This window comes from Botryllus schlosseri, chromosome 12 (assembly GCF_051294905.1).
Source record: "Botryllus schlosseri isolate E-star chromosome 12, Bs_hap1, whole genome shotgun sequence".
Lineage (NCBI taxonomy): Eukaryota > Metazoa > Chordata > Ascidiacea > Stolidobranchia > Styelidae > Botryllus > Botryllus schlosseri.
The window spans coordinates 10,123,842-10,150,358 of NC_137247.1; the positions used below are offsets into that span (position 1 = coordinate 10,123,842).

Genomic DNA, 26,517 nt, shown 5'->3' on the forward strand with positions numbered 1-26,517 from the left:
TGCGGCTCCAACCCTTGCCAGAATAACGGAGTGTGTGAGAACTTGCGAAATCAATACAAATGTCAGTGCTCTGGTGGTTGGGAAGGGACGAATTGCGAAACAGGTCAGTCGGGATGTATTTATACTCTCAGCGTAGGCTATGTCTTTTCGTTGACGTGGAAACCTTATCTTGTCTGTTAAAATGGTAGACATAAACGAGTGCTTGTCAAATCCGTGTCAGAATTCTGGTGTTTGTGAGAATTTGGAGGACAAATATCGTTGCCAATGCAAAGCTGGCTGGGAAGGAGTAAATTGTGAAATGGGTGAGATGTAGCAAAACCGACTATCGAAGCTTTGGCAGTCTTTGACAGGGCAAACTCGAATTGATGAAAAGCTATTTCTACACCATTCATCAATCTCAAAATGGAGACTTCTAGCACACCGCTTATATGCTGACTGCTGAGCTTACTTAGTAACAGGAATTGGCGTTAGGCCTACATTTATAGATTCATAAGCCTGCTACTTTGTAATGCAGAGTAATTGCGGTGAATTTCGCCCATGCTTTTTTGCGTACAATACCATCATATTACAGTCTCATTGCTGCAATGGCATTATAGTTTGAACGAATTTTTTCTACCGCTCCTTCCAAATGTTCATCGTTCATCGCCTGACAATAGACTATGCAGGGCCGTGACAGCACTTCGTCAGCCCCCCCCCCCCCCAAAAAAAAAACTTTGGTCTTGGGCCCCCCATTGGGTTATAGACCGAACTTCTGGGGGGCTTCGCCCCCCAGAGCCCCCTCCGGCGATACACTTTTACCGCTATTCATCATATTCATTGGGAGTTTGTTTAGTGAATCAGCCCCTGTCGCCTAAGCGCGCGAAGCGCGGAAAATTTCTAGAATTCATGATTTCATCGGTCAGTATGATCGGGAATTGCATATATTGTTATCAATTTTTATCTTCTCCCTGCTCACGTAATCAGATTTGCCGGTAGAGCTGAGTGAGGTGTGTTTGAAAAGGTAGGACCACTCAATAATAATTAAACATCTTCGGGGGTATACCCGTTGGCAGGAACGAAACAGCACCTCGTCAGGCCCCAAAAAACGTGGGTCTTGGGCTCCCATAGGGTGATAAAACGACCCCCCCCCCATCACGTTGTTCGCGTTTGTCACGAAATTATCTGTACCGCATTGTGAGCCAGCGCGATGCGCGAAAATTTTCGATGATTTATGATTATATCGGTCAATCAGATCGGCGATTGCATAAATATTATGCTATCAATTTATTGCCCTCTTTACTCACGTAATTAGATGTACCGGTGGGGCTGGCTGAAGTGTCTTGAGAACGGGAGGACCCGTAAATAATGATTAAACATCTTCGGGCGGGCGGACCCGTTGATATGACCTCGTTACATGATATTATTTCGTGACTTCCAGTCTGGTATATCAAAAAGTATAGAATCGTCCAAACGTAGGCTTCTAAACTAAGAGACGCACACGATTTCAAACTGGTATTTCTTCACTGGCATAAAACTTTTCCCAGCGGGATGGTATGTGTCTTGTGAGGTTCAGATTGCAAAGACAGGAACATTCGGCGCCAGTCATTTAGGAGCCTATGGACAATTAAACCTATATGTATTTTGTATATATAACGGAAGTCTTCGGTCTGCATAAGGGCGTAGACCTTTTCGGCCAAGCTTTTCTCGCTGCCGATCGTTCTGGCACACTTCTTGGAGTCTCATGTCTTGATTGTATGTCTTGGTGGGTGGTGGCGCGGTAATGGCCAATACCCAATAATATAGATAAAAGGCTACTTGAATTCGAAATAATTTTGGGCCCCCTTCGAGCTCTCCCCCCCCCCCCCCCCCCCAATTGGGGGGTTAGGGGTGCGGCAGTTACGGTGCAGAGGCTATGTGTAGTACTTTGCCAAGTCTCTCGTCCCGGAATTAGCTACAACGCTTCAGCATATTCGCAAGGCCGGTCGCAGATTCTCGTTCTTTCGCAATTCATAGTATATGTTCGAGACGCGGTCGATATCAAGATAAACCATTTCGTCTGCAGACGTCAACGAGTGTTTGTCCAATCCGTGCAAAAACGGCGGAAGGTGCAATAATTTGGCGAACAGTTATTCTTGCGAGTGTAGTAAAGGCTGGTCGGGAACAAATTGTGACCAAGGTAAGATATACATTTTGTCGATAAGGAACTATCCCAACAGACCCACAATATATCGCAAATGATTACCTTCAACTTCCATCCGAAAGATATCAATGAATGCACGCGAAACCCATGTCGAAACGGCGGTACATGCAATAACTTACCCGGAAGCTATGCCTGCAAATGCGCTGAAGGCTGGGCGGGACTACATTGTGATACAGGTCCAGAATGACTTTTTTCGCGAGAAGAAATATAGCTTGTCGAATGCCGATAAATCAACTATGCGTTGATATGCATTGTACAGCACTTTGCCGGTATAGTCGGCCACCTCGATTTCTCAAGGAGACAGATCATGCTTAGTGGGAATTATCCGGTTGTTTGGTCGTTATAGCAATACTTTGTGCAGTGCATGCATGTTAGTTTTAGCTCTCCACTGTCGCTTTTGTAGGGTCAATAATGTACTGTATGCTAGTCGTTCCTGCTACGAATTCGTAAGAATATCTCGTACAGATATTCTGTTTCGATGAGTTGACAGAAATCACAAGCTTTCTTAGGCATTTATTAGCTTGGCGACATGGTGCGTCAGTCGGCCGATAGTTACTTCGACTTGGACATTACAGATATGTTGTATATATAAGATTCATGACTGAAGACAATAATCAATTTGACTAGACAAAGACGATTGCATACCGAACCCTTGTAAAAACCGAGGCATCTGCACTGACAAATTCAACGACTTCGAATGTTCTTGCCAGAGCTCGTGGACAGGGAAAACGTGTGAAGAGAAAATAGTATCCAAAGAAGAATCCTCTCATCCAGAGAAAGGTGACTTGAATTTCAATATACATAGCCCTCGCATATATAAAAGAGCATTATCTCTTAAATACTCATTACTCATCTTATTACGTCACAGAGGAAGAGGCAGTCACGACCGACCCTAATGATCCTTGCGCATCTAATCCATGTAAAAATGAAGGGACTTGCCTTGATATGGAAGATGGAACCGTGTTTTGCTTCTGTCACGATGGCTTCAGTGGCGATTTTTGTGAAGAAGGTTTGTAGAAGTATTTTTGTATTCAATCGAAAGGGCTGCGGTCGTGTATTGACCTCGGCACCAGCCTCAATATGGGTTGGTGTGATAGTATAGATGCGTGACGTATGGCTGGAATAACAATGTAAGAATTTCTTTGTCACTTGGATTACTACCCTGTAATGATTCTTTACCAAGCTACTAAAGTCTTGTATTGTGAATCACAGGATCAAATGTCTGCATTCCCAATCCGTGCGAGAACGGCGGGACTTGCCTTGCTTGGGATGAGTCGTTTACCTGCACATGCGCTGACGGATGGCATGGAGAATCGTGCGAAAGAAGTAGATTTTTTAACCTCACCTTCGTGAATATGTTCTAAGAAGGGAATTCTCCATTAAAGATATTGACGAATGTCATTCCGACCCATGCAAAGAAGGTCTTGCTTGTTTCGACCAAGTTAACGGTTACGTCTGTCGCGAACCTTGCGATCCTGGTTATACTGGGGAAGATTGCGACATAGGTACGTTCAAGCGTATACCACGAAAATCACCACCTGATATATAAGTGTATTTGAATGTTTGAATTTGGGTTGAAGTTTCAAAACATGAGCACCTCTGACGTCCGAACGCAAGGCAGAAATCTATACGGATACGCAGCAGTGATCAAAGTAGTCAGCGTTGCTGCTCAAGTAGAAATAGAAGTAGCGTAGCTTCGCGCCTACAACAAAATGACTAAATTTTGGTGATGTCTTCGAAAAATCGATTGAGTTACCGTAATACATGAGCTAGTTTACGGAGATTTTAATGACAATTTCATTCATAAATGTTATCTTATCCCAAACTACTCTCTCTCTACTACTAAAAGTGTAAAATGAAAGTAATTTTGCATCAAAATTGATCAAGCAGAAAGTTCTCTAAAATGCAGAAGTAGTGCAAGTAGGCTATAGGACAAATCTACTCCGAAAAAGTAGAAGTAGCTTTACTGACCTCTGTCGACACTTCAATTAACTCTATTCTGATAAGTCGGCTCGAACTCCCGAAATCTGCTTTTCATTAAGCCCTTGCGCTGGGTTTCTGTTGCCATAATTTCGTTTTGGAATGTCCCGGTCGGGGCTATATTGCGGTAACGATAAAATCTTCGTTAGTCACACGTGTTTAAACAGAAATCGACGAATGCGAAAGTGACCCGTGTCAGAACGAAGCGACCTGTAAAGACATATTCAACGCGTTCGAATGCGAGTGTCGCGTTGGCTTTCGCGGAACCTTGTGCGGTAAGTCAAGTGTACGGGTGCCGTTATCAGATGACTCTGACATCCTTGTTCTGTAAACAGAAATTATTGACCCTTGCGACGGAAATCCGTGTGAAAACGGCGGTACTTGTCATGTTAATCCGAAAAACGGGACGAGTTATATCTGTGCGTGCCAACTTGGTTGGACTGGCAAGACATGTGAAGAAGTCGTAGGTAAATATTTGCATCTGTGTCAGTAAATCAGTATCAGTTTATTGATAATTTCATCATTTCAAAACACTACTAGACTACGATACAATGAAAATATATAGGAAGGTTTCGAAAGGAAACGACTTGGACTAGGCTATAGTCTTTGAAATCAGACACCCACCTGGGCTTAGAAGTGATGTACATAAGACTGGATATAAAGGGCTGCATTTAGAACAAATGGTGTTTTAAAAATAAATGCGAAAAAAAATTAGTATGAGCCTACGGACGAATTGCACCCAATATTAATTTTTATTAATTTCCGTTGACTAACTTTTACGATTTGATAGTAGTGTCCTCCTTTCCCTGTCACAAAATATGGTAACCCTGTATTTACCCTATATTTTCAATGGTCAATGTCGATCCACTATGATGTCACAATTAAGGATTCGTGACGTCATGGCTAAAAAACATAAAACATGTTTTAAACAAGCTTGTTTTAAATACAACCACACCGATATCCCTACTGTCATATCGAGGCCCTTCTACGATAATCCTCATCTGATAGTCCACAACGCAGAACAGAGTTTTAAGCGGTAAAATATCATCCAGAAAACGGATGCCCTAACCCGGAAGACTCAGGTGGCGGACAAGTTCCATACGGGGTTTCATTGGAATTCTTTTGCGGCGATGGCACGTCGCTATCTGGACCCGGGATCGTGACCTGTTTGGAGAACGGAACATTTGACCATCCAATCCCTGAATGCCTGGGTAACTATTGGGTAGCGTCGCGTTCTGCGTTCAGTTCAAGATGTGTAAGTCTCTGTTCAAGGAGAGGGATATTCCGCGCGAGGCTCGGAATCGAAAAATACGAGCCCGTTTTCTTCACCGATGATAATTAGTATGCTGGCAGCCACAGGAATGCTCATCACTGCCGCGGGAGGGTTGGTTCTATATATATTTGTATTTGCGTAAGTATTCTAGTTCTAGTTCGTTATTACCTCACAATGGTCACGAAGCTCTACGAAATAGTTATGGTACAGACATATATAGGACGAAATATTTTCCATGACTGGTTGTATTTTGCTTGCGAGTTGGGACGGTAAACTAAAAGAGATTCGTATTTAAATTTTAGAGTCATTATTGGGAGGTAGTCGAATCGGAATTGAATCACCTGGGTAGTCGATTTTTCTCAGGCGTAATGAAATTCCAAACGATCCCGAAACAGCAAAGATTCTTAAAATCACGTTCGAGTCAAAATTGTGACCTTACTGCCAATGCTATTTTGCAGGCCATGGAATCAAGTGACGATTGTTCCACCAACATGACGGAACGCGATCTATGATTATCTGGAACTAACAATTATCAAGCTGCAAGCAATCGAATTGGGAGAAGTTCGTATCCGTGGATGAAGCGCCTCTTACGTATAGATGTTCAACAGCCTCTGCTAATTCAATCCGACATGGCATTAGCAACGATTCTTTTGCCAATTCTGTAATTTCCACTGAATATACATACATATTTCAACGCGCCCTACACAACCCGTCTGGAGCTCCCCTGGTCAAGGCGTGACTATAATTTCATTCCTCTCAATCGAATCTGCCGTACCATATTACGGGTCTGAGAAAACACAATCTTCCTCGCTAAATAAAAAGGTACTTGCTTAACAGCATGAAGATTCGATTTAGAGTTGCTTTATTAAAAAAAGCACCACAGTCGGCGCATAAGCTTATAGACGAATGACGAAATCCACACATTCTTCGACTTCTCGCAAAGGATTCCGAGTGGTTCGGTTGATGAACGAGTACGGCGAGTATCATCCAGATCCTTGCTACATTTCAACGGTCGTCCAAATTCCTATTTCGTCTCGGCGTGCCTTGAAAAATTACAGAGAAAGTCAGAAAAAGTCCCAATGTCCATGCCCGGTAACCAAACCAGAAACGGAAATCGGAAATTTAAAAATTTGTAGCAACGCGAAATTTCGTCCACGACAGGATTGCGACACAGTTTATTTACTTTGAAATCACTGCTTCTTGTAATTGAGTAGAAATTTACATTACTTCTGCTATAAAACAAACGATTACTTTGAGTTGACCCCTCTGATGATATACCGCACATAGAAGCAGTTCTCAAATACCGCACATATATGCAGTTCTCAAATTTGGTCAAAATTCAAAATCAATTCAATTTGGGATGCTTCATCCCTATAAATAATGGGCAAGCGCCCTTCTTGCACCTTGGAATTTAGATATCAAAGTCTAATACATTTGGCAGGCTGGAAGGAAACTTGCTGCGGACCGACGTTCGAGAACCACTGATATATGCTATACAATGGGTTAAGATTAACAAAATCACAGTATCAGTAACATTTAGCTTGGATTTGACGACCTGCAATACCCCAACTTAGTCAATTCAATTTTGGATTTGAATAAAATAGTATTTACGGTGAGCACAACTATAATAAATAAACAAAGAATCGGTCACCGTAAATACTATTTTATTCAAATCCAAATTTTTTCGACGGCAATAACTCCGCTTCCACTGGTTGGAATTGAACCAAATTTGATGAGCATCGTTTCTATAGATAGCCTAACACTTTCATGGGGTGAGCAGAAAATTTTCAAATTTTTCGTTATTTATTTTTATATAATAAATAGAAACTTTCTTCTCCTGTAGCAAAGCGGTTACTGGCTGGAATTGATCCAAATTTTGTGTGTAGGCTTAAATTAGGTAACCTAACAATTTTATCAAGTAGCCAGTACGATTTGAGAAAAAAAGTCATTTTTGAAGAGCCCTAATATATATGTCTTATCCTCTCAGCCCACGTAATCAGATTTACCAGTAGCGCTTAGTCAACTGTTGTCTTGGAAAATGAAGGCCACGTAATAAATAATTAAACATATTCGAGCATGCCCGTTGGTACAACTACTTCATTACATGTTGTTATTTTTTTACCTCTTGTCCGCTATATACTCAAAAGATATTGAAACGCATAAACGTATTAAACTTAAATAAGAACATGATTCAAAATTGGTATTTCTTCACTGATAAATAATTTTTCTGTGATGGATGTTATTTGTCCTGGGGGGCGCAGATTGTGACGTCATGATAATTCGGCACGCGCGATTTAAGAACCTATGGACAATTTGACTTATATACATCGAAGTTTACGGTCAACATAAGGGCAATCCTCTTCGGTTAAGGTTTCCTCGCTGACATTTTTTTTGGCACACTTCTCAGAGTCCCATATGTCTTCGTGCATCGTGGCGTGGTAATGGCCGACGCCCAAATGCCTATTTATATTTTCTATAGTTATGCGTATTTTTCCGTGGAGGAGTCGCCAAAACATGATGTGTAATTTATGTTCATTCCCCGAAATACTTTAGGGCTCCCTTCACAAGTTTGGCAACTTTTGATATCTCGGATTCTCAGACTCGTGGCTTTGTCGTTAGTCGGACAAAACGTCTGTGCAAAAGTCCGACACATATTTTTATTTATGATGAAATGCAAGACGGGTAAAACTAAAAACGAATATACGATTGTTACGTATGCACCACTTTTCCGTGAGCAAGGGATAGGTCGATAGGTCGGCCGTTTAGTCTGTTACGTCACCATGAAACCACTCGTAGGTAGATTGTGTAATCTCACTGTAATACAATGCCTCATATCAATTTTTTTCAACTTTCTGCGAGGTTTCATATGCTATCATTTGTTGGACTAACAGTAACCGACGTATAGTTTAACAGTTCTACGTATATGTAAGCCATACAGCGTCCCATTGAAGGTATAATTGTCTCGATATTCTTTACTCAATTCAGAAGTAAGAGCTGCTCAATCTGCGCTTCAATCATCTTGCAAAATCCAACGACTATATAATCATGTCTCGTACGTCGATATTTCGACATGAATTTGTGACTTGACTCATTACTTGATTCGACTTGACTCGATTCACCTCCAAAAATCTAGGGACTTGACAGTCCCTACACTAAACTATCACCGAAGTGTGGCCTGTTCTGCAGCCTTACACGTTTCATGCCAGCCCGGGTTCTTCTGATACTCTTTAAATCCCTAATCCAATCAAAGTTACAATATGGCATCGTCTGTAGGGGGGCTGCTAGTAAAACTTCACTTGAGCCACTGCAAAAACGACAACATAACGTACTCCGTATCGTAGCTAGGGCCCCAAAGGGACCTAGTTGTCCATCCAACAAATCGCTGCTGAAGAGATTAGGTGTCCTTAACATAGAAGATATGCGGAAACTAGAAATCGCCAAGTTTATGTATCAGTTCCACTGCGGTCATTGTCCGGAATATTTCAATGACTTCTTTACCTCGGAATCAATAGCGCACAAGTACAACTCACGCGCGTCCACGTCGCCCAAATAACATATGATCGACCGAAAAGGTCATCGCTCGTTCAAATAAGCCGGACCTGACGTGTGGAACAGTATCCCGCCGGCCATCCAACAGTCGACGAGCATGTCCACATTCAAGTCGAAATACCAGCAATTACTATACTAAATAAATAGATAATAGTCTGCCCTCAAGATTAAACGACCTGACCTATCGATCTCGCCTTCCGTGACATACCACCCCATTTTTGTCGCTTGTTTTCTATTATACCATCTTCTTTTACTTTTCATTCAGTGTGCACTGCGCATACCTCCTCTTTACATCACCTATATGCCACTGTGGGTGTCTGATTCCAAAGACTACTCCAAAGTCGTTTCGACACCTTCCTATATTTTCATTGTATTGCATTTTTGTGGTGTATTGAACTGATAAAAATTGCTACTAAACCGAACCGATTGACTCGAGTCACCTTCAAGTATCGAGTGACTTGACTTGACTCGAGATAAAATGAGCAATGATTCGAAATGACGTGTGCTCGAAGGTTGTGACTTGATCCCAACACCGGGTATTTGTTCTCTTTGTGTTCTTTGTTTCTGTTTTCGTTTTTTAGTCACGTGAAAAGCATGTTATGTTCCGTCCAGACATGGGGTGTTTACTCCATGAATGTAATCGATTGCGATTATGATTACTTCTGTATCACGCGATTACGATTACGATTACAACAATATCAGGAAGTAGTCGATTACGATTACGATAACACTGGAAATGTATTCACGATTAGTCACGATTACATTTATTTTTCTTCTTAGAACTAATCTTAGAAGATATATTGAAGAAAATATAAGGATTGCGATGAAAAGGTCTAATGAGATGACAAGTTTCCTTGTAAATGATACGCCATTCGCTTGTTGCGTCATTAGGTAACAATTGTCCAACTTTATTGGGTATATGCTTTATCGCACCCAACGATTTGCATTCTTGCCAGGTTCGTAACGGCCACACCACAACTCCACAATGGAGTAGGGAGCGAGCTCGAGGGGGGCTCAAAATCATTTCATAAATCAACATAAATTATGAACTATTTTCGAGAGATTTAATCAACTTCGAAGTTTTTTTCGAGCTTCGCTATTTAATGTCGCTAAATATATTGATTTTGAAAATTGTACCTCTCCCCCTCAAGAACAAAAGGTTGCATAATTTATAGGAGCTGGCATTTCGGTCCCGGTCATTACCGCACCACGACACACCAACATGCCAACATGCGACTGCACGAAGTGTGCTACCAACGAAAGACCTTGGCCGAAACATTAAATATGTGTCCATTTTGAATAGCAGAACTGGGTGGGCGTTACCAATAGTATTGTCCTTCTAATATGAGCCCCACAATACAAATGCCACCCGGGGCACAAACATAGGAATGAATAGATAACGATTTGTGTGTGGGTCTCACAGAAGTATACGGATATTGCTTGATGCTGTGACGACTTACGAGAAACGACAAAGAACGGCTCGGTTGTGGAAATCATATGTTTCATTTGATGAGTACAAAATTCAAAATATATTTCCGGTGTGCGTAGGTAGGGGAGATGTGGTACCGATGGATCAAAAATTGGAAAATGAACGCTGGCCCCAAAATGTTCAGCCGAAAACAGCAGATCTTTTGCTGGCTCAGCACTTTGATACAAGCTCTACCTATCGCGCACATATACCTGAATATCCGTCTTTTCAAAAACTATTTATGGACGTTCAAAATTTGTTGCTCGAACGTATCATCGGTCCCCACCCGGTGGGTCCAATGGCACACGACCCGGGGACCTATGACACATATACCCTAAAAACTCAGATGTGACGACCTTTCTTGCTCAGTATTATAATCTAAGTTACAGCACATCAAAGAAGAATGTTTGGTCACAACCGACAAAAAATAGAATAAATATTAACTCAAATGTTGTCATAAAATCACGTTTCGATTTAGGCTCGAACTTATAAATTTCAGGGTACATACATATTGCCCGAAAATCAACAGTGTGACTTCCAAATCCCTCGTTATAGCGATAAAACATCATATGCATTTATTACATAAAGATTTTCTGTACGTAGGCATGTTTGATTTGTTTCATGATTAGTATGCTTGATTATTTTGCTTGATTTGGCTATTGTATTATCGGTCCCCACCCTACGAATTTTTTACATGAATCGAAAAAAATTCCACTCAAGGAAGGTACTGAAAAAAATAATAGGTGCCATTATATAGCCTGATACAAGCCCTACACTTCACGATAAAAATAATTGCTGGTTTGTTCGTGTTGAAGGCTACAAAGAAAAATGTATATGTCGATCTAAATTTAGTTCACACCCCCCAAAACAGCTGGGAGAGACCCCATAGCTCGCGCACGTCGGATTTTTTTGTATGTGCGGAAAGATTTTGCCAGCATGCCATTGTGGACAAGTTCACGGAGTGTAATCATGGAATTATCGTAGAGAATTTTCAAAGTATTTTCGGTCCCAGTGATCCATCGGTACCACATCTCCCCTACGTATATATGCTTAGCCTATACTGCTCGCCAAGCAGCAACAGTCAAACTGAGTTTAACTAAGCATAACCAAACATCAATGAATAAGTTAATATTTGAAACATGGCAGAGTGGTGATTATTATCCTGCTGCGACGTGCTGGCGTTTCGAGGACAACGATAACCAGGTATATGGCATGTCGGGTCTTCTTAGAATCAGGCTACAATGTAGGCCTGCATCGAATATCTATTTACTATGTGTGGATACTTCTTGCGCAATGACGAGCAAAGATAATAATTCTGAGATTTGACGTAATAATGAGCAGTGGCCTTTAAAAATCAGACGTTTGTGCTATCACTAGCCTGGTATAATATCTCTTCCTTGTTCACGAATGTTCAGTTTATGTCATAGTACTTGTACAAAAAAAAGTAATCGTTCTTTCACAAACAAATCCGTTAGATATGTGAAGTAGTCGATTACAATTACGATTACTTCGGAATTTTTTCGAATGTAATCGATTGCGATTACGATTACTTGAAAATGCTGTAATCGTCGTAATCGAATACGATTACTTATCGCGATTACCCCATGTCTGGTTCCGGCACAAAAGGCCTTTCCAATTTTCCCTCGCATCCTTGCCTCAAGACGGAAAAATAGATCAAAGATTCAAAGTGAATTCGTGTTTAGTGATTAGTGTAATAATTAAAGGCGGAACGTACACAAATGATAGTCATTGTTAGTTATATTCTTTAGTTCTTTGCTTTCTTTGTGTTTTAAGACTCTTTGTTTTCGGTTAAAATAAGGTTAAGAGTTTCTTCGTCATAGGCCTACATGCGGTCAGAGTTTAAAGAACTGTTGACAACTTTGATCGACCATCACACACATCAGACATGAGATGGCAGTACACTACAATAAATTCATTGAGCACTGTTTTTAGTGTCTATGCTGTAAACTTAAAGTTACTGTCTATCCCTTGTATAGGTGGATAAATACGCGATTAATTGATCGATTTAGGAATCCGGCCTGGCAAGTACTGCATATTTCCATAACAGGTCCGCCGAGTCGAGATGTTGCGAGTTCCTAGCCTATATTAGAATGTGATCCTCTCTTGTACTGTAAGAGGTTTATATCCCAGTTGGGCCCCCAAATCCTTCCTATTACGATATAGGATGAGCTCAACATGACATTAAGTTGTTGATGAATATGGCATGTCGGAGCAATTTACCAACAATTTCACCTAGACGAGTGTTTGGAATGCAATTTTGAAGAGGACTAAACGGCGAAAGTGCGAGCGCATGTCTTGATTCTGTTATTTGCTCAGTCGGATAAACGAGCCCTTGAGCCTCACACACTCGACAGTAATAGAAAACACGGCAGTCTGTTTTGGCAATTCCCTTTCACATCCCAGTTGCTAGATTATTTGATGTGGAAAAATAGTAGTTCTCTTGAAATGTTTGCGTCATTCGTTTCAAATGGAGGAAATCGGAGATATAATACATGAGCAGAAAAAATGAAAGGATGTATTTGTACATTTGGTGCAATCGTAATCGCTTGTCTGGCAGGTATGTTGTTTGTTATACAAATGAATTTAACCTAATTCATGAGCAAATATATCTACAGGTCTGGTTTTGTAGGCAATTAGAAGAAAGGACATTAAAAATAGAAGGGTGCCTGAAAGAATATGCATAGAAATGGTTGTATATAATATTTCTGCCGTGTCGAAACTATTGAAGTAAAATGTAATTTAGTCGTGGTGTGGTTCTATACATAATATAATGCAGCTGAGCTGAGGTATACTTTTTATGAAATGTCTTAATGTGATGTATACATATTCACTGATTATTAGTTTGAATAATTTACTAATTACTTTTCGATTGAGACGTTGTGATGGTGAATCACTGTCCCGCCACGTGAATTTCAATGACCCACTCGTACTTTTAAAACGTTATACTAATTACTAAGACAAGCCCAGAAAATATAATGTAAGAACACATTAAATTGATGGTCTTAAAGACAATGTGCGAATGCTTAGTGGCTGAATTGAAGAGAGCGACCTGTGTGCTCGGGATAGACATGGTCATAGAGAATATTGTGTGTGTGACTATGTCGATTGAGATCCTTAGTATGAACGAGAAAGATGATGGATTTGTCCAGCTACTGCAACAGGAGTTGAACCGCACCTTGGAGTTTCAATTCATTCGTCCTTTTGCACGGAATAATTGTAATATAGCCTATCTGCATTCTGCGGGATGTAGCCTACTACTCCTACTTTAGTAGAAGTATTTTGTTACTGGCGACATCTGGCCGCTGAAACGCATACGCAGGACTGCTCCCGAGCCCACAATTAGAAGCTATAAATGAGCTGTGAATGCCATACATTACAGCGAATGTTTCCGTAGAGGCGTAGACTGACCAGTGTCCAATTTGAAAGTCTTGTGTCGTCGAAGTGGGAACGGTTTCTTTTTCATTTGTTTCGAAATGGAAATGATAATTCTGGAAAGTGCAATTAGAAAAATATATTGAATGATACAAAAAAGTGAAGTAAAAGTTAGTATAGCGACTTTCCAGAATTTCACATAAGATTTATCAACAAATTTCCCATTGATGTTGACATTATAAAATCCGTGACCCAGAATGTTTCTTCCCAAAATTGTGATCTGAGATTAACTCATTTCATGAAAAAATGTTAGCCAGCCATTCACGGAGCAGAAGGTAAAGGTAAATAAGGACAAATACACTTTATTGGATGTGACAGTGACAGCATAGCCCCCCAAAAAACAATGGGCAATGGGCTTACTCTTCGCGCAGAAAATATATTTGCACCCTGATAGGCCTGGTAGACAAAACTTAGGATCAATGACTGTAAACCGTATTCGGCCTTTCATTTTATTACATCAACTATCTTACCGCATACATATCAATCATAACAGATACTGCAACAAGTCAAGCTTGCGGCGGTGATTTACAACGTACTCAGGGGTTGGTCATGTCCCCTGACTACCGCAGATCGAGATCCTATCGCCCAAATCTTTATTGCGTTTGGAAATTCCTTTTTACCGAATATCACCAAATATCAGTAAGTGTTTCGAAACAGGAATATTCATTCTCATGACTAAATCAAACTTATATATTGATGAAATAAACGCGGTCAGAGTGATACGTACTGTGGTTGTTTCGCTATATCTAACAGATTTCGCTACATCTAACAGATGCGGTTTGCGGAAATGAAGATACAAAACGGAGGTGGTTGTCCGCGTGATTACGTTACGATATCGTTTTCGGATCAGGAACCGAAACGCCTGTGCGGGTTCAATACGCCGAGAACTATCTTTTCGGGGTTGGGTCCGGCTAATATAACATTCGGATCCGACGCAAGAATAGCATTCCGTGGCTTTCACTTAAATTACGGAGGTGCAACATAATAAAACCTGAACATAACCTCAGCTGGTCTATAAAACTCTCTATACATACATTTTCGTAGTTCGAGAGACCGCGTGCAAGTCTGGTCCGTGCCAAAATGGTGGCACTTGCGTCAACATGAAAGGGGGTACCGAGTACGAATGTGAATGTCCCGAAAATTTCAGGGGCACCCATTGCGAAGGTAAGTGAGACTTTTCTTGAGATTCGATGAATCTATGTTTTTGAAACCTCCTCATTGAACACCACACTGTCCGCCAATGATACTCACCTCCTCTCTTCCGCATCTTCGACGGCAGAGCTGGATGCACTGAATAGTGACCAAATGCCCAGAGTGCATGAGTGGACGGCCAAAAATAACCTTTGCATTACATAAACGCCTCGACATCCCAGTTGTTGACAGTAAATTCAAAAGAAAACCTATTCGTTAACAACGCTGGTCAGCCCGTTTCCAACACGGAATATGCCAAATACCTCGGAGTTTTACTGGACTCGGACATACTGAAAGAGTCATATTCAGTCCCTAGACACCAAATTATGACCGAAGTGTGGCCTGTTCTACAGCCTTAGACGTTTCATGCCGGCTTGGGTTTTTCTGATACTCGAAGTTACAATATGGCATCATCTGTTGTGGGGCTGCTAGTAAAACTGCACTCGAGCCACTGCAAAAACTACAACATAACAAACTCCGTATCATAGCTATAGGGCCCCAAAAGGGGCCTGGTTGTCCATGTCCATCCAACAAGTCGCTGCTGAAGAGATTCGGTGTCCTAATTATAGAAGATATGCGGAAACTAGAAATCGCCAAGTTTATGTATCAGTTCCACTGCGGTCATTGCCCCGAATATTTGAATGACTTCTTTACCTCGGAATCAAAAGCGCACGAGTACAACACACGCGCGCCCACGTAGTCTAAATATCATATGATCGACTGAAAAGATCTTCGCTCTATCAAATATGCCGGACCTGACGTGTGGAACAGTATCCAGCTGGCTGGCCACCAGACAGTCGACGAGAATGTCCACATTCAAGTCGAAATACAAGCAATTTCAATACTAAATAAATATACTAGTCCGCCCTCAAGATTACCTGATCACGACCTGAACTATCGATCTCGCCTTCCGTGACATGCCACCGCATTTTTTGTCGCTTGCTTTTTATTATATTATCTTCTTTTACTTTTCATTCAGTGTGCATGCCTCCCCTTCTTTACATCGCCTAGGTCGAGATGGGTGTCTGATTCCAAAGACCACTACAAGTCGTTTCGACATCTTCCAATCTTTTCATTGTATCGCATTTTTGTGGTGTATTGAACTGATAAAAATTACTAATAAACCGAATTGAAGTATATGCGAACTATGGTATAGTTGAATATTTATAACAATTGGCAGGTATTTGAGGCCGTAAAGTTATGCACAAAATAGATAGCGAGCACTTACAAAATACTGGCTCGTTTGGTCACCTGATTACAGCGAACTTGCGAAGTTCTTGCGAAGCATCAATATATTCAAGAGATTCCTGTTTCATGAAAGCGCATTGAGGCTTCTGCTAAGTGCTTGGCCTATAGGCCTATTATCCCTCGTGGCCGCAGACATATTCTATACCTCTGTCTGATGAATAAGAACTGATAAATTCGGGTCCATGGTCCTAAATAGTTCCTGGGCTCCGACGATTCTGTCAGTATTCCTGCAATGTTCGGTGCGAATACGTCGCCTTTACGAGCACTATATAAGATTGGCGTCCCGTGTGCCATAGTTTCGGTTGCCCGGCATATTAGGATTAGTATGCGACAAAATGGAAAACGACAGTTCAGCATAGGACGCTTCAGCATGCGTCACTTCAGCATGTGACTTTATAACCCCAAAAACTAACTCTAACCCGAAACATAACCGCGAAATTAACCGCTATATATATCCTAACCCCAAGCCTTACCCTAACCGAAGCCAAAATTCAACCGTAACCCACCCCTAACCCGTAATTTAAGCCTCATGCTCATGCGTCGCATACCCAATTGTCACGTGCCGAAGTGTCGCATTCTATAATATCGCATGCTCATTGCTCATTGCTCAATCGCTCATATGTCTAGATTGTCCACGGACCCATAGTTTAGGCTTACCATATTTTGGAAATAAAAAAAAAAAGAGGACACTTTTTCAGAAAATTGCAACTTGCAAAACCGGAGTGAAATTCTCAAAAACCGGTTAATTTTTCCCACTTTGTGATCGGTTGACTAAAAAAAAAAAAAAAAAAGGTCATCTTCTCGCTCAGAGCTAAAATCACCGTTTTCCACTCCGAAATACCCGCCGGAGCTTCACTTCTGTGCTAATATACGGCATATCACTCGCAATTTGCTCTATATCTGCTTACATTTTCAAAAAAGAGGACAAAATCTCAAAAAAGAGGACAAAAGGGCGTCCTCCGAGGACACTTTCAAAAAAGTAAAAAAAGAGGACAAATCCTCTTAAAAGAGGACGTATGGTAAGCCTACCATAGTTTCGTATACAGCGTGCGTACGTACACTCGTACAGTCGCATTGTGTCTTATCGCATTGTACATTATGTGTGACTTGGTCAGATGAAAAATATAATCCAACGATGTTGTGTTATGTTATGTTACGTACAGCGTAATACCGTGTCTCTATAGTGATATAGAAAAGTGTCTGATTTGTTTGTAGCATACAGCGTTTAATATACATATTACAAATCTAGCTACAGTTGTAATAGTCTACAATCTACATCACATTTGGATTCCAGTCCCAACAAGAATTTTCAATTTCCATGGCAATTCTATAGAAATAGATGAATGATGTTACATTCACTCTTATTGTGACGTATAGAGGAATTGGTGGTAGAGAAAAAGTCCTTGTGTGAGCCGAATCCGTGCCAGAATCAAGGAACATGCCGGGACGTGGATGACGACTACGAGTGCACCTGCAAGGGGGGATGGCAGGGTAGAAATTGCGAAGAAGGTTGGTCAACATGGTCTCTGATAAGAAATTTATACTTTTACGTAATTTTGATTCGGTACTCCCGTGGCTATGGTATACTCCAGCAGAAATACTTCGTCAATGACCACCTCTAGTTGGTTATAGCCAAGTTGGCGTTTCAGATTTAGACCTAATACCTCCCTATGCTTCAATTTAGACTTCGATGAATGCGGCTCCAACCCTTGCCAGAATAACGGAGTGTGTGAGAACTTGCGAAATCAGTACAAATGCCAGTGCTCTGGTGGTTGGGAAGGGACCAATTGCGAAACAGGTCAGTCGGGGTGTATTTAATATTTATACTCTCAGCGTATAGCCTATGCCTTTTCGTTGGCGTGAAAACCGTATCTTGTCTGTTAAAACGGTAGATATAAACGAGTGCTTATCGAATCCGTGTCAGAATTCTGGAGTTTGTGAGAATTTGAAGGACAAATATCGTTGCCAATGCAAAGCTGGCTGGGAAGGAGTAAATTGTGAAATGGGTGAGACGTAGCAAAACCGACTATCGCAGCTTTGGCAGTCTATGACTGGGCTAACTCGAATTGATGAAAAACTATTGTTACACCATTCCTCAAGCTCAAAACGGAGACTTCTAGCAAACGCTTATATGCCTGAGCTTGCTTAGTAACATGAATGGCGTTAGGCCCACATTTACAGATTCATTAGCCTGCTATAATTTCGTACCAAGATGATGAAGTTACTTTGTAATTCCGTTGCCGAATTTCGCTTGTGCTTTTTTGCGTAAGCTACTGGCTACAGTATCATCATATTACAGTTTCATTGCAGCAATGACTATATAGTTTGAGCGAAATTTTGTTTTTTTTTTGTTGTTTTTTCTATCGCTCCTCCCAAATCATCCTAGAATTGGCTATAACGTTTCAGCTTGCTCGCAAGGCCGGTAGCAGATGCTCTTCCGTTTGCAATTCATATAGATCAGTGGTTCCCAACCTTTTTGTCTTCATTCCCCACTTCAGATTTATTTCGAGCCTTCATTCCCCACCAGGACCGTAACAGCACTTCGTCATCGCCCACCAAAAAACGTTGGTCTTGGGTCCCCACAGGGTGATAAACCCCCTTAGCCCCGCTGAGCCTGTACGCTTTTCCCCGCTGCTTATCTCCTACATTGGGTCTACTGTTTAGTGCGTCGTCTTATATCGACTAAACGCACGAAGCGTGAAACATTTATATAATTTGTGTTTGAATCGGTCAATATGATCGGGAATTGCATATATTTTGCTATCAATTTTTTATCCCCTCGTAATCAGATTACCGGTAGAGCTGAGTGAGGTGAGTCGGAAAAGGTAGGACCCCTAAATCAGAATTAAACATCTTCGGGCGGACCCGTTGGTATATTGACTTCGTTACAATATGCTATTTCGTTACCTCCTATATCTGTTATGTCAAAAAATATGGAAATCGCCAAAATAAAAGTCACACACGATTTCAAATTGGTCTTGCTTTAATTGCAAATAATTTTTTCCTGCGAGATGGCATTTGTCCTGTGGGGTTCAGATCGCCAGGAGAAGAACATTCGGTGCCAGCCATTTAGCCGCCTATGGACAATCAAACATATATGTATAAGTATATTGTATATATATCGAAGTTTTCAGTCACCACAAGGGCATTCCTTTTCGGCCAAGGTCTTATCGCTGTTGTTCGTTCTGGCACACTTCTCGCAGTTGCATGTTACATGGCCTATAACTTCATATGCCACGGTGCGTCGTGGCGCAGTAATGGCCGACATCGAAGTCTCCATTTCTATAAATGCTACTATTTTCGTGGGGGAGGGGTATCCAATAATCAGATATCCGTCAATAGTAAATCGCGCAAAAGCGCGAAAAATCTTTGAAAAATGACATAAATTTCTCAAGAAATACTTAAATTTATGTTAATGCACGAAATAATTTTGGGCCCCTTCGAGCTCGCCCCCCACAATTGGGGGGTTTGAGGTGCGGCAGTTACGGTCTTGTTCCCCGCTACCCAAGTTTTATAATCACAGAGCAGCTATTTGCTGGTTTAACGACACAAGACACACATAACCGCACCAGTACGCAAGACAATCGCCTATAACTGCAACATAAAACGTATTGTGAACCGATACCAGTAACGCTCAGAATTTCGCGAAAGTTTTATTTCACGTCAAACTATTCGTGCTGGATGCGTTTGTGACGCCATGATTGACCAATGACCATCCAGAGTTAAAAATTAGGTTTTGTGAACAACACGCAATATAATTTTCGATACATACATTCCAGAGCAGTGAACTGGTAACGGTAATTGCGCATGTGTCTCCGTGAATATGTAGACTGTCCTGTATATAATTTTGAACAAATGCGTCTATTCCCCACCAGAAACCATTGAATTCCCCACCAGTGGGGAATTCCCCACCGTTTGGGAACCACTGATATAGATAAATCATTTCGTTTGCAGACGTCAACGAGTGTTTGTCCAATCCGTGCAAAAACGGCGGAAGGTGCAATAATTTGGCGAACAGTTATTCTTGCGAGTGTAGTAAAGGCTGGACGGGAACAAATTGTGACCAAGGTAAGATATACATTTTGTCTATACGGAACTATCTCAATAGACCCAATATATCGCGAATGATTACCCTCAACTTCCATCCGAAAGATATCAATGAATGCACTCGAAATCCATGTCGAAACGGCGGTACTTGCAATAACTTACCCGGAAGCTATGCCTGTAAATGCGCTGAAGGCTGGGCGGGACTGCATTGCGATACAGGTCCAGATTGACTTTTCTTCGTGAGAAGAAATATAGCTTGTCGAATGCCGATAAATCAACTATGCGTTGTAGTAGCAATAGTTTGTGCATGCATGTTAGTTATCGCTCTCCACTATCGCTTTTGTAGGGTAGGGTCATTGATGTACTGTATGTTAGTCGTTCCTGCTACGAATTCGTTAGAATATACAATACCTCGTACATATATTCTGTTTCGATGAGTTAACAGAACTCACAAGCTTTTTTAGGAATTTATTAGCTTGGTGACATGGTGCGTCAGTCGGCCGATAGTTAGTTCGACTTGGGCAATACAGATATGCTGTATATATAAGATTCATGACTGAAGACAATAATCAATTTGACTAGACAAAGACGATTGCATACCGAACCCTTGTAAAAACCGAGGCATCTGCACTGACAAATTCAACGACTTCGAATGTTCTTGCCAAAGCTCGTGGACAGGGAAAACGTGTGAAGAGAAAATAGTATCCCAAGAAGAACCCTCTCAGCCAGAGAAAGGTGACTTGAATTTCAATATACATAGCCCTCACATATAAAAGAGCATTCTCTCTTAAATACTCATTACTCATCATATTACGTCACAGAGGAAGAGGCAGTCACGACCGACCCCAATGATCCTTGCGCATCTAATCCGTGTAAAAATGAAGGGACTTGCCTTGATATGGAAGATGGAACCGTGTTTTGCTTCTGTCACGATGGCTTCAGCGGCGATTTTTGTGAAGAAGGTTTGTAGAAGTATCTATGTATTCAATCGAAAGGGCTGCGGTCGTGTATTGACCTCGGCACCAGCCTCAATATGGGTTGGTGTGATAGTATAGATGCGTGAGGTATGGCTGGAATAACAATGTAAGAATTTCTTTGTCACTTGAATTACTACCCAGTAATGATTCTTTACCAAGCTACTAAAGTCTTGTATTGTGAATCACAGGATCGAATGTCTGCATTCCCAATCCGTGCGAGAACGGCGGGACTTGCCTTGCTTGGGATGAGTCGTTTACCTGCACATGCGCTGACGGATGGCATGGAGAATCTTGCGAAAGAAGTAGATTTTTTAACCTCACCTTCGTGAATATGTTCTAAGAAGGGAATTTTCCATCAAAGATATTGACGAATGTCAATCCGACCCATGCGAAGAAGGTCTTGCTTGTTTCGACAAAGTTAACGGTTACGTCTGTCGCGAACCTTGCGATCCTGGTTATACGGGGGAAGATTGCGACATAGGTACGTTCAAGCGGATACCACGAAAATCACGACCTGATATATAAGTGTATTTGGATGTTTGAATTTGGGTTGAAGTTTCAAAACATGAGCACCTCTGACATCCGAACGCAAGGCAGAAATCTATACGGATACGCAGCAGTGATCAAAGTAGTCAGCGTTGCTACTCAAGTAGAAATAGAAGTAGCGTATCTTCGCGCCTACAACAAAATGACTAAATTTTGGTGATGTCTTTGAAAAATCGATTGAGTTACCGTGATACATGAGCTAGTTTACGGGGATTTTAATGACAATTTCGTTCATAAATTAATGTAATCTTATCCCAAACTACTTTCTACTACTAAAAGTGTAAAATGAAAGTAATTTGGCATCAAAATTGGTCAAGCAGAAAGTTCTCTAAAATGCAGAAGTAGTGCAAGTATACGACAAATATACTCCGAAAAAGTAGAAGCAGCTTTACTGACCTCTGTCGACACATCAATTAACTCTATTCTGATAAGTAGGCTCGAACTCCCGAAATCTGCTTTTCATTCAGCCCTTGCGCTGGGTTTTCTGTTGCCATAATTTCGTTTTGGAATTTCCGGTCGGGGCTAATGCGGTTACGATAAAATCTTCGCTATAGTCACACATGTTTAAACAGAAATCGACGAATGCGAAAGTGACCCGTGTCAGAACGAAGCGACCTGTAAAGACATATTCAACGCGTTCGAATGCGAGTGTCGCGTTGGCTTTCGCGGAACCTTGTGCGGTAAGTCAAGTGTACGGGTGCCGTTATCAGATGACTCTGACATCCTTGTTCTGTAAACAGAAATTATTGACCCTTGCGACGGAAATCCGTGTGAAAACGGCGGTACTTGTCATGTTAATCCGAAAAACGGGACGAGTTATATCTGTGCGTGCCAACTTGGTTGGACTGGCAAGACATGTGAAGAAGTCGTAGGTAAATATTTGCATCTGTGTCAGTAAATCAGTATCAGTTTATTGATAATTTCATCATTTCAAAACACTACTAGACTACGTTACAATGAAAATATATAGGAAGGCTTCGAAAGGAAACGACTTGGACTAGGCTATAGTCTTTGAAATCAGACACCCACCTGGGCTTAGAAGCGATGTACATAAGACTGGATATAAAGGGCTGCATTTAGAACAAATGGTGTTTTAAAAATAAATGCGAAAAAAAATTAGTATGAGCCTACGGACGAATTGCACCCAATATTGATTTTTATTAATTTCCGTTGACTAACTTTTACGATTTGATAGTAGTGTCCTCCTTTCCCTGTCACAAAATATGGTAACCCTGTATTTACCCTATATTTTCAATGGTCAATGTCGATCCACTATGATGTCACAATTAAGGATTCGTGACGTCATGGCTAAAAAACATAAAACATGTTTTAAACAAGCTTGTTTTAAATACAACCACACCGATATCCCTACTGTCATATCGAGGCCCTTCTACGATAATCCTCATCTGATAGTCCACAACGCAGAACAGAGTTTTAAGCGGTAAAATATCATCCAGAAAACGGATGCCCTAACCCGGAAGACTCAGGTGGCGGACAAGTTCCATACGGGGTTTCATTGGAATTCTTTTGCGGCGATGGCACGTCGCTATCTGGACCCGGGATCGTGACCTGTTTGGAGAACGGAACATTTGACCATCCAATCCCTGAATGCCTGGGTAACTATTGGGTAGCGTCGCGTTCTGCGTTCAGTTCAAGATGTGTAAGTCTCTGTTCAAGGAGAGGGATATTCCGCGCGAGGCTCGGAATCGAAAAATACGAGCCCGTTTTCTTCACCGATGATAATTAGTATGCTGGCAGCCACAGGAATGTTCATCACTGCCGCGGGAGGGTTGGTTCTATATATATTTGTATTTGCGTAAGTATTCTAGTTCTGGTTCGTTATTACCTCACAATGGTCACGAAGCTCTACGAAATAGTTATGGTACAGACATATATAGGACGAAATATTTTCCATGACTGGTTGTATTTTGCTTGCGAGTTGGGACGGTAAACTAAAAAAGATTCGTATTTAAATTTTAGAGTCATTATTGGGAGGTAGTCGAATCGGAATTGAATCACCTGGGTAGTCGATTTTTCTCAGGCTTAATGAAATTCCAAACGATCCCGAAACAGCAAAGATTCTTAAAATCACGTTCGAGTCAAAATTGTGACCTTACTGCCAATGCTATTTTGCAGGCCATGGAATCAAGTGACGATTGTTCCACCAACATGACGGAACGCGATCTATGATTATCTGGAACTAACAATTATCAAGCTGCAAGCAATCGAATTGGGAGAAGTTCGTATCCGTGGATGAAGCGCCTCTTACGTATAGATGTTCAACAGCCTCTGCTAATTCAATCCGACATGGCATTAGCAACGATTCTTTTGCCAATTCTGTAATTTCCACTGAATATACATACATATTTCAACGCGCCCTACACAACCCGTCTGGAGCTTCCCTGGTCAAGGCGTGACTATAATTTCATTCCTCTCAATCGAATCTGCCGTACCATATTACGGGTCTGAGAAAACACAATCTTCCTCGCTAAATAAAAAGGTACTTGCTTAACAGCATGAAGATTCGATTTAGAGTTGCTTTATTAAAAAAAGCACCACAGTCGGCGCATAAGCTTATAGACGAATGACGAAATCCACACATTCTTCGACTTCTCGCAAAGGATTCCGAGTGGTTCGGTTGATGAACGAGTACGGCGAGTATCATCCAGATCCTTGCTACATTTCAACGGTCGTCCAAATTCCTACTTCGTCTCGGCGTGCCTTGAAAAATTACAGAGAAAGTCAGAAAAAGTCCCAATGTCCATGCCCGGTAACCAAACCAGAAACGGAAATCGCAAATTTAAAAATTTGTAGCAACGCGAAATTTCGTCCACGACAGGATTGCGACACAGTTTATTTACTTTGAAATCACTGCTTCTTGTAATTGAGTAGAAATTTACATTACTTCTGCTATAAAACAAACGATAACTTTGAGTTGACCCCTCTGATGATATACCGCACATAGAAGCAGTTCTCAAATACCGCACATATAAGCAGTTCTCAAATTTGGTCAAAATTCAAAATCAATTCAATTTGGGATGCTTCATCCCTATAAATAATGGGCAAGCGCCCTTCTTGCACCTTGGAATTTAGATATCAAAGTCTAATACATTTGGCAGGCTGGAAGGAAACTTGCTGCGGACCGACGTTCGAGAACCACTGATATATGCTATACAATGGGTTAAGATTAACAAAATCACAGTATCAGTAACATTTAGCTTGGATTTGACGACCTGCAATACCCCAACTTAGTCAATTCAATTTTGGATTTGAATAAAATAGTATTTACGGTGAGCACAACTATAATAAATAAACAAAGAATCGGTCACCGTAAATACTATTTTATTCAAATCCAAATTTTTTCGACGGCAATAACTCCGCTTCCACTGGTTGGAATTGAACCAAATTTGATGAGCATCGTTTCTATAGACAGCCTAACACTTTCATGGGGTGAGCAGAAAATTTTCAAATTTTTCGTTATTTATTTTTATATAATAAATAGAAACTTTCTTCTCCTGTAGCAAAGCGGTTACTGGCTGGAATTGATCCAAATTTTGTGTGTAGGCTTAAATTAGGTAACCTAACAATTTTATCAAGTAGCCAGTACGATTTGAGAAAAAAAGTCATTTTTGAAGAGCCCTAATATATATGTCTTATCCTCTCAGCCCACGTAATCAGATTTACCAGTAGCGCTTAGTCAACTGTTGTCTTGGAAAATGAAGGCCACGTAATAAATAATTAAACATATTCGAGCATGCCCGTTGGTACAACTACTTCATTACATGTTGTTATTTTTTTACCTCTTGTCCGCTATATACTCAAAAGATATTGAAACGCATAAACGTATTAAACTTAAATAAGAACATGATTCAAAATTGGTATTTCTTCACTGATAAATAATTTTTCTGTGATGGATGTTATTTGTCCTGGGGGCGCAGATTGTGACGTCATGATAATTCGGCACGCGCGATTTAAGAACCTATGGACAATTTGACTTATATACATCGAAGTTTACGGTCAACATAAGGGCAATCCTCTTCGGTTAAGGTTTCCTCGCTGACATTTTTTTTGGCACACTTCTCAGAGTCCCATATGTCTTCGTGCATCGTGGCGTGGTAATGGCCGACGCCCAAATGCCTATTTATATTTTCTATAGTTATGCGTATTTTTCCGTGGAGGAGTCGCCAAAACATGATGTGTAATTTATGTTCATTCCCCGAAATACTTTAGGGCTCCCTTCACAAGTTTGGCAACTTTTGATATCTCGGATTCTCAGACTCGTGGCTTTGTCGTTAGTCGGACAAAACGTCTGTGCAAAAGTCCGACACATATTTTTATTTATGATGAAATGCAAGACGGGTAAAACTAAAAACGAATATACGATTGTTACGTATGCACCACTTTTCCGTGAGCAAGGGATAGGTCGATAGGTCGGCCGTTTAGTCTGTTACGTCACCATGAAACCACTCGTAGGTAGATTGTGTAATCTCACTGTAATACAATGCCTCATATCAATTTTTTTCAACTTTCTGCGAGGTTTCATATGCTATCATTTGTTGGACTAACAGTAACCGACGTATAGTTTAACAGTTCTACGTATATGTAA

The 26,517-nt window shown here is 41.0% G+C and overlaps 2 protein-coding genes across 3 annotated transcripts in view; both read left to right on the top strand.

The window, feature by feature from the left end:
- The first annotated feature begins 166 nt into the window (after positions 1-166).
- Positions 167-6,271, top strand: LOC145452756 (uncharacterized). Of its 2 annotated transcripts, none has more exons than XM_080330910.1 (11): positions 167-302; positions 2,042-2,155; positions 2,807-2,959; positions 3,048-3,188; positions 3,392-3,505; positions 3,565-3,684; positions 4,327-4,434; positions 4,495-4,626; positions 5,212-5,370; positions 5,432-5,570; positions 5,891-6,271. In XM_080330910.1, exons 1-11 carry the CDS (start codon positions 182-184, stop codon positions 5,925-5,927), a joined length of 1,338 nt encoding a protein of 445 aa, XP_080187036.1. In that variant the 5' UTR covers positions 167-181; the 3' UTR covers positions 5,928-6,271. The 2 variants fall into 2 exon arrangements, with proteins under 2 accessions (XP_080187036.1, XP_080187037.1); XM_080330911.1 differs by having other exon boundaries at positions 5,432-5,543.
- A 6,547-nt stretch (positions 6,272-12,818) lies between these two features.
- LOC145452671 (uncharacterized) overlaps positions 12,819-26,517 on the top strand; it is a 28,680-nt gene continuing 14,981 nt past the window's right edge. Inside the window, exons 1-18 of the mRNA XM_080330843.1 lie at positions 12,819-13,027; positions 14,396-14,541; positions 14,675-14,876; positions 14,947-15,066; positions 17,719-17,850; positions 18,026-18,139; positions 18,234-18,347; positions 20,296-20,409; positions 20,494-20,607; positions 20,971-21,123; positions 21,210-21,350; positions 21,554-21,667; positions 21,727-21,846; positions 22,484-22,591; positions 22,652-22,783; positions 23,369-23,527; positions 23,589-23,727; positions 24,581-24,681. Coding sequence (XP_080186969.1) covers positions 12,976-13,027; positions 14,396-14,541; positions 14,675-14,876; positions 14,947-15,066; positions 17,719-17,850; positions 18,026-18,139; positions 18,234-18,347; positions 20,296-20,409; positions 20,494-20,607; positions 20,971-21,123; positions 21,210-21,350; positions 21,554-21,667; positions 21,727-21,846; positions 22,484-22,591; positions 22,652-22,783; positions 23,369-23,527; positions 23,589-23,727; positions 24,581-24,681 — 2,275 coding nt within the window. The 5' untranslated portion in view covers positions 12,819-12,975. The remainder of the gene's footprint in view (positions 13,028-14,395; positions 14,542-14,674; positions 14,877-14,946; positions 15,067-17,718; positions 17,851-18,025; positions 18,140-18,233; positions 18,348-20,295; positions 20,410-20,493; positions 20,608-20,970; positions 21,124-21,209; positions 21,351-21,553; positions 21,668-21,726; positions 21,847-22,483; positions 22,592-22,651; positions 22,784-23,368; positions 23,528-23,588; positions 23,728-24,580; positions 24,682-26,517) is intronic.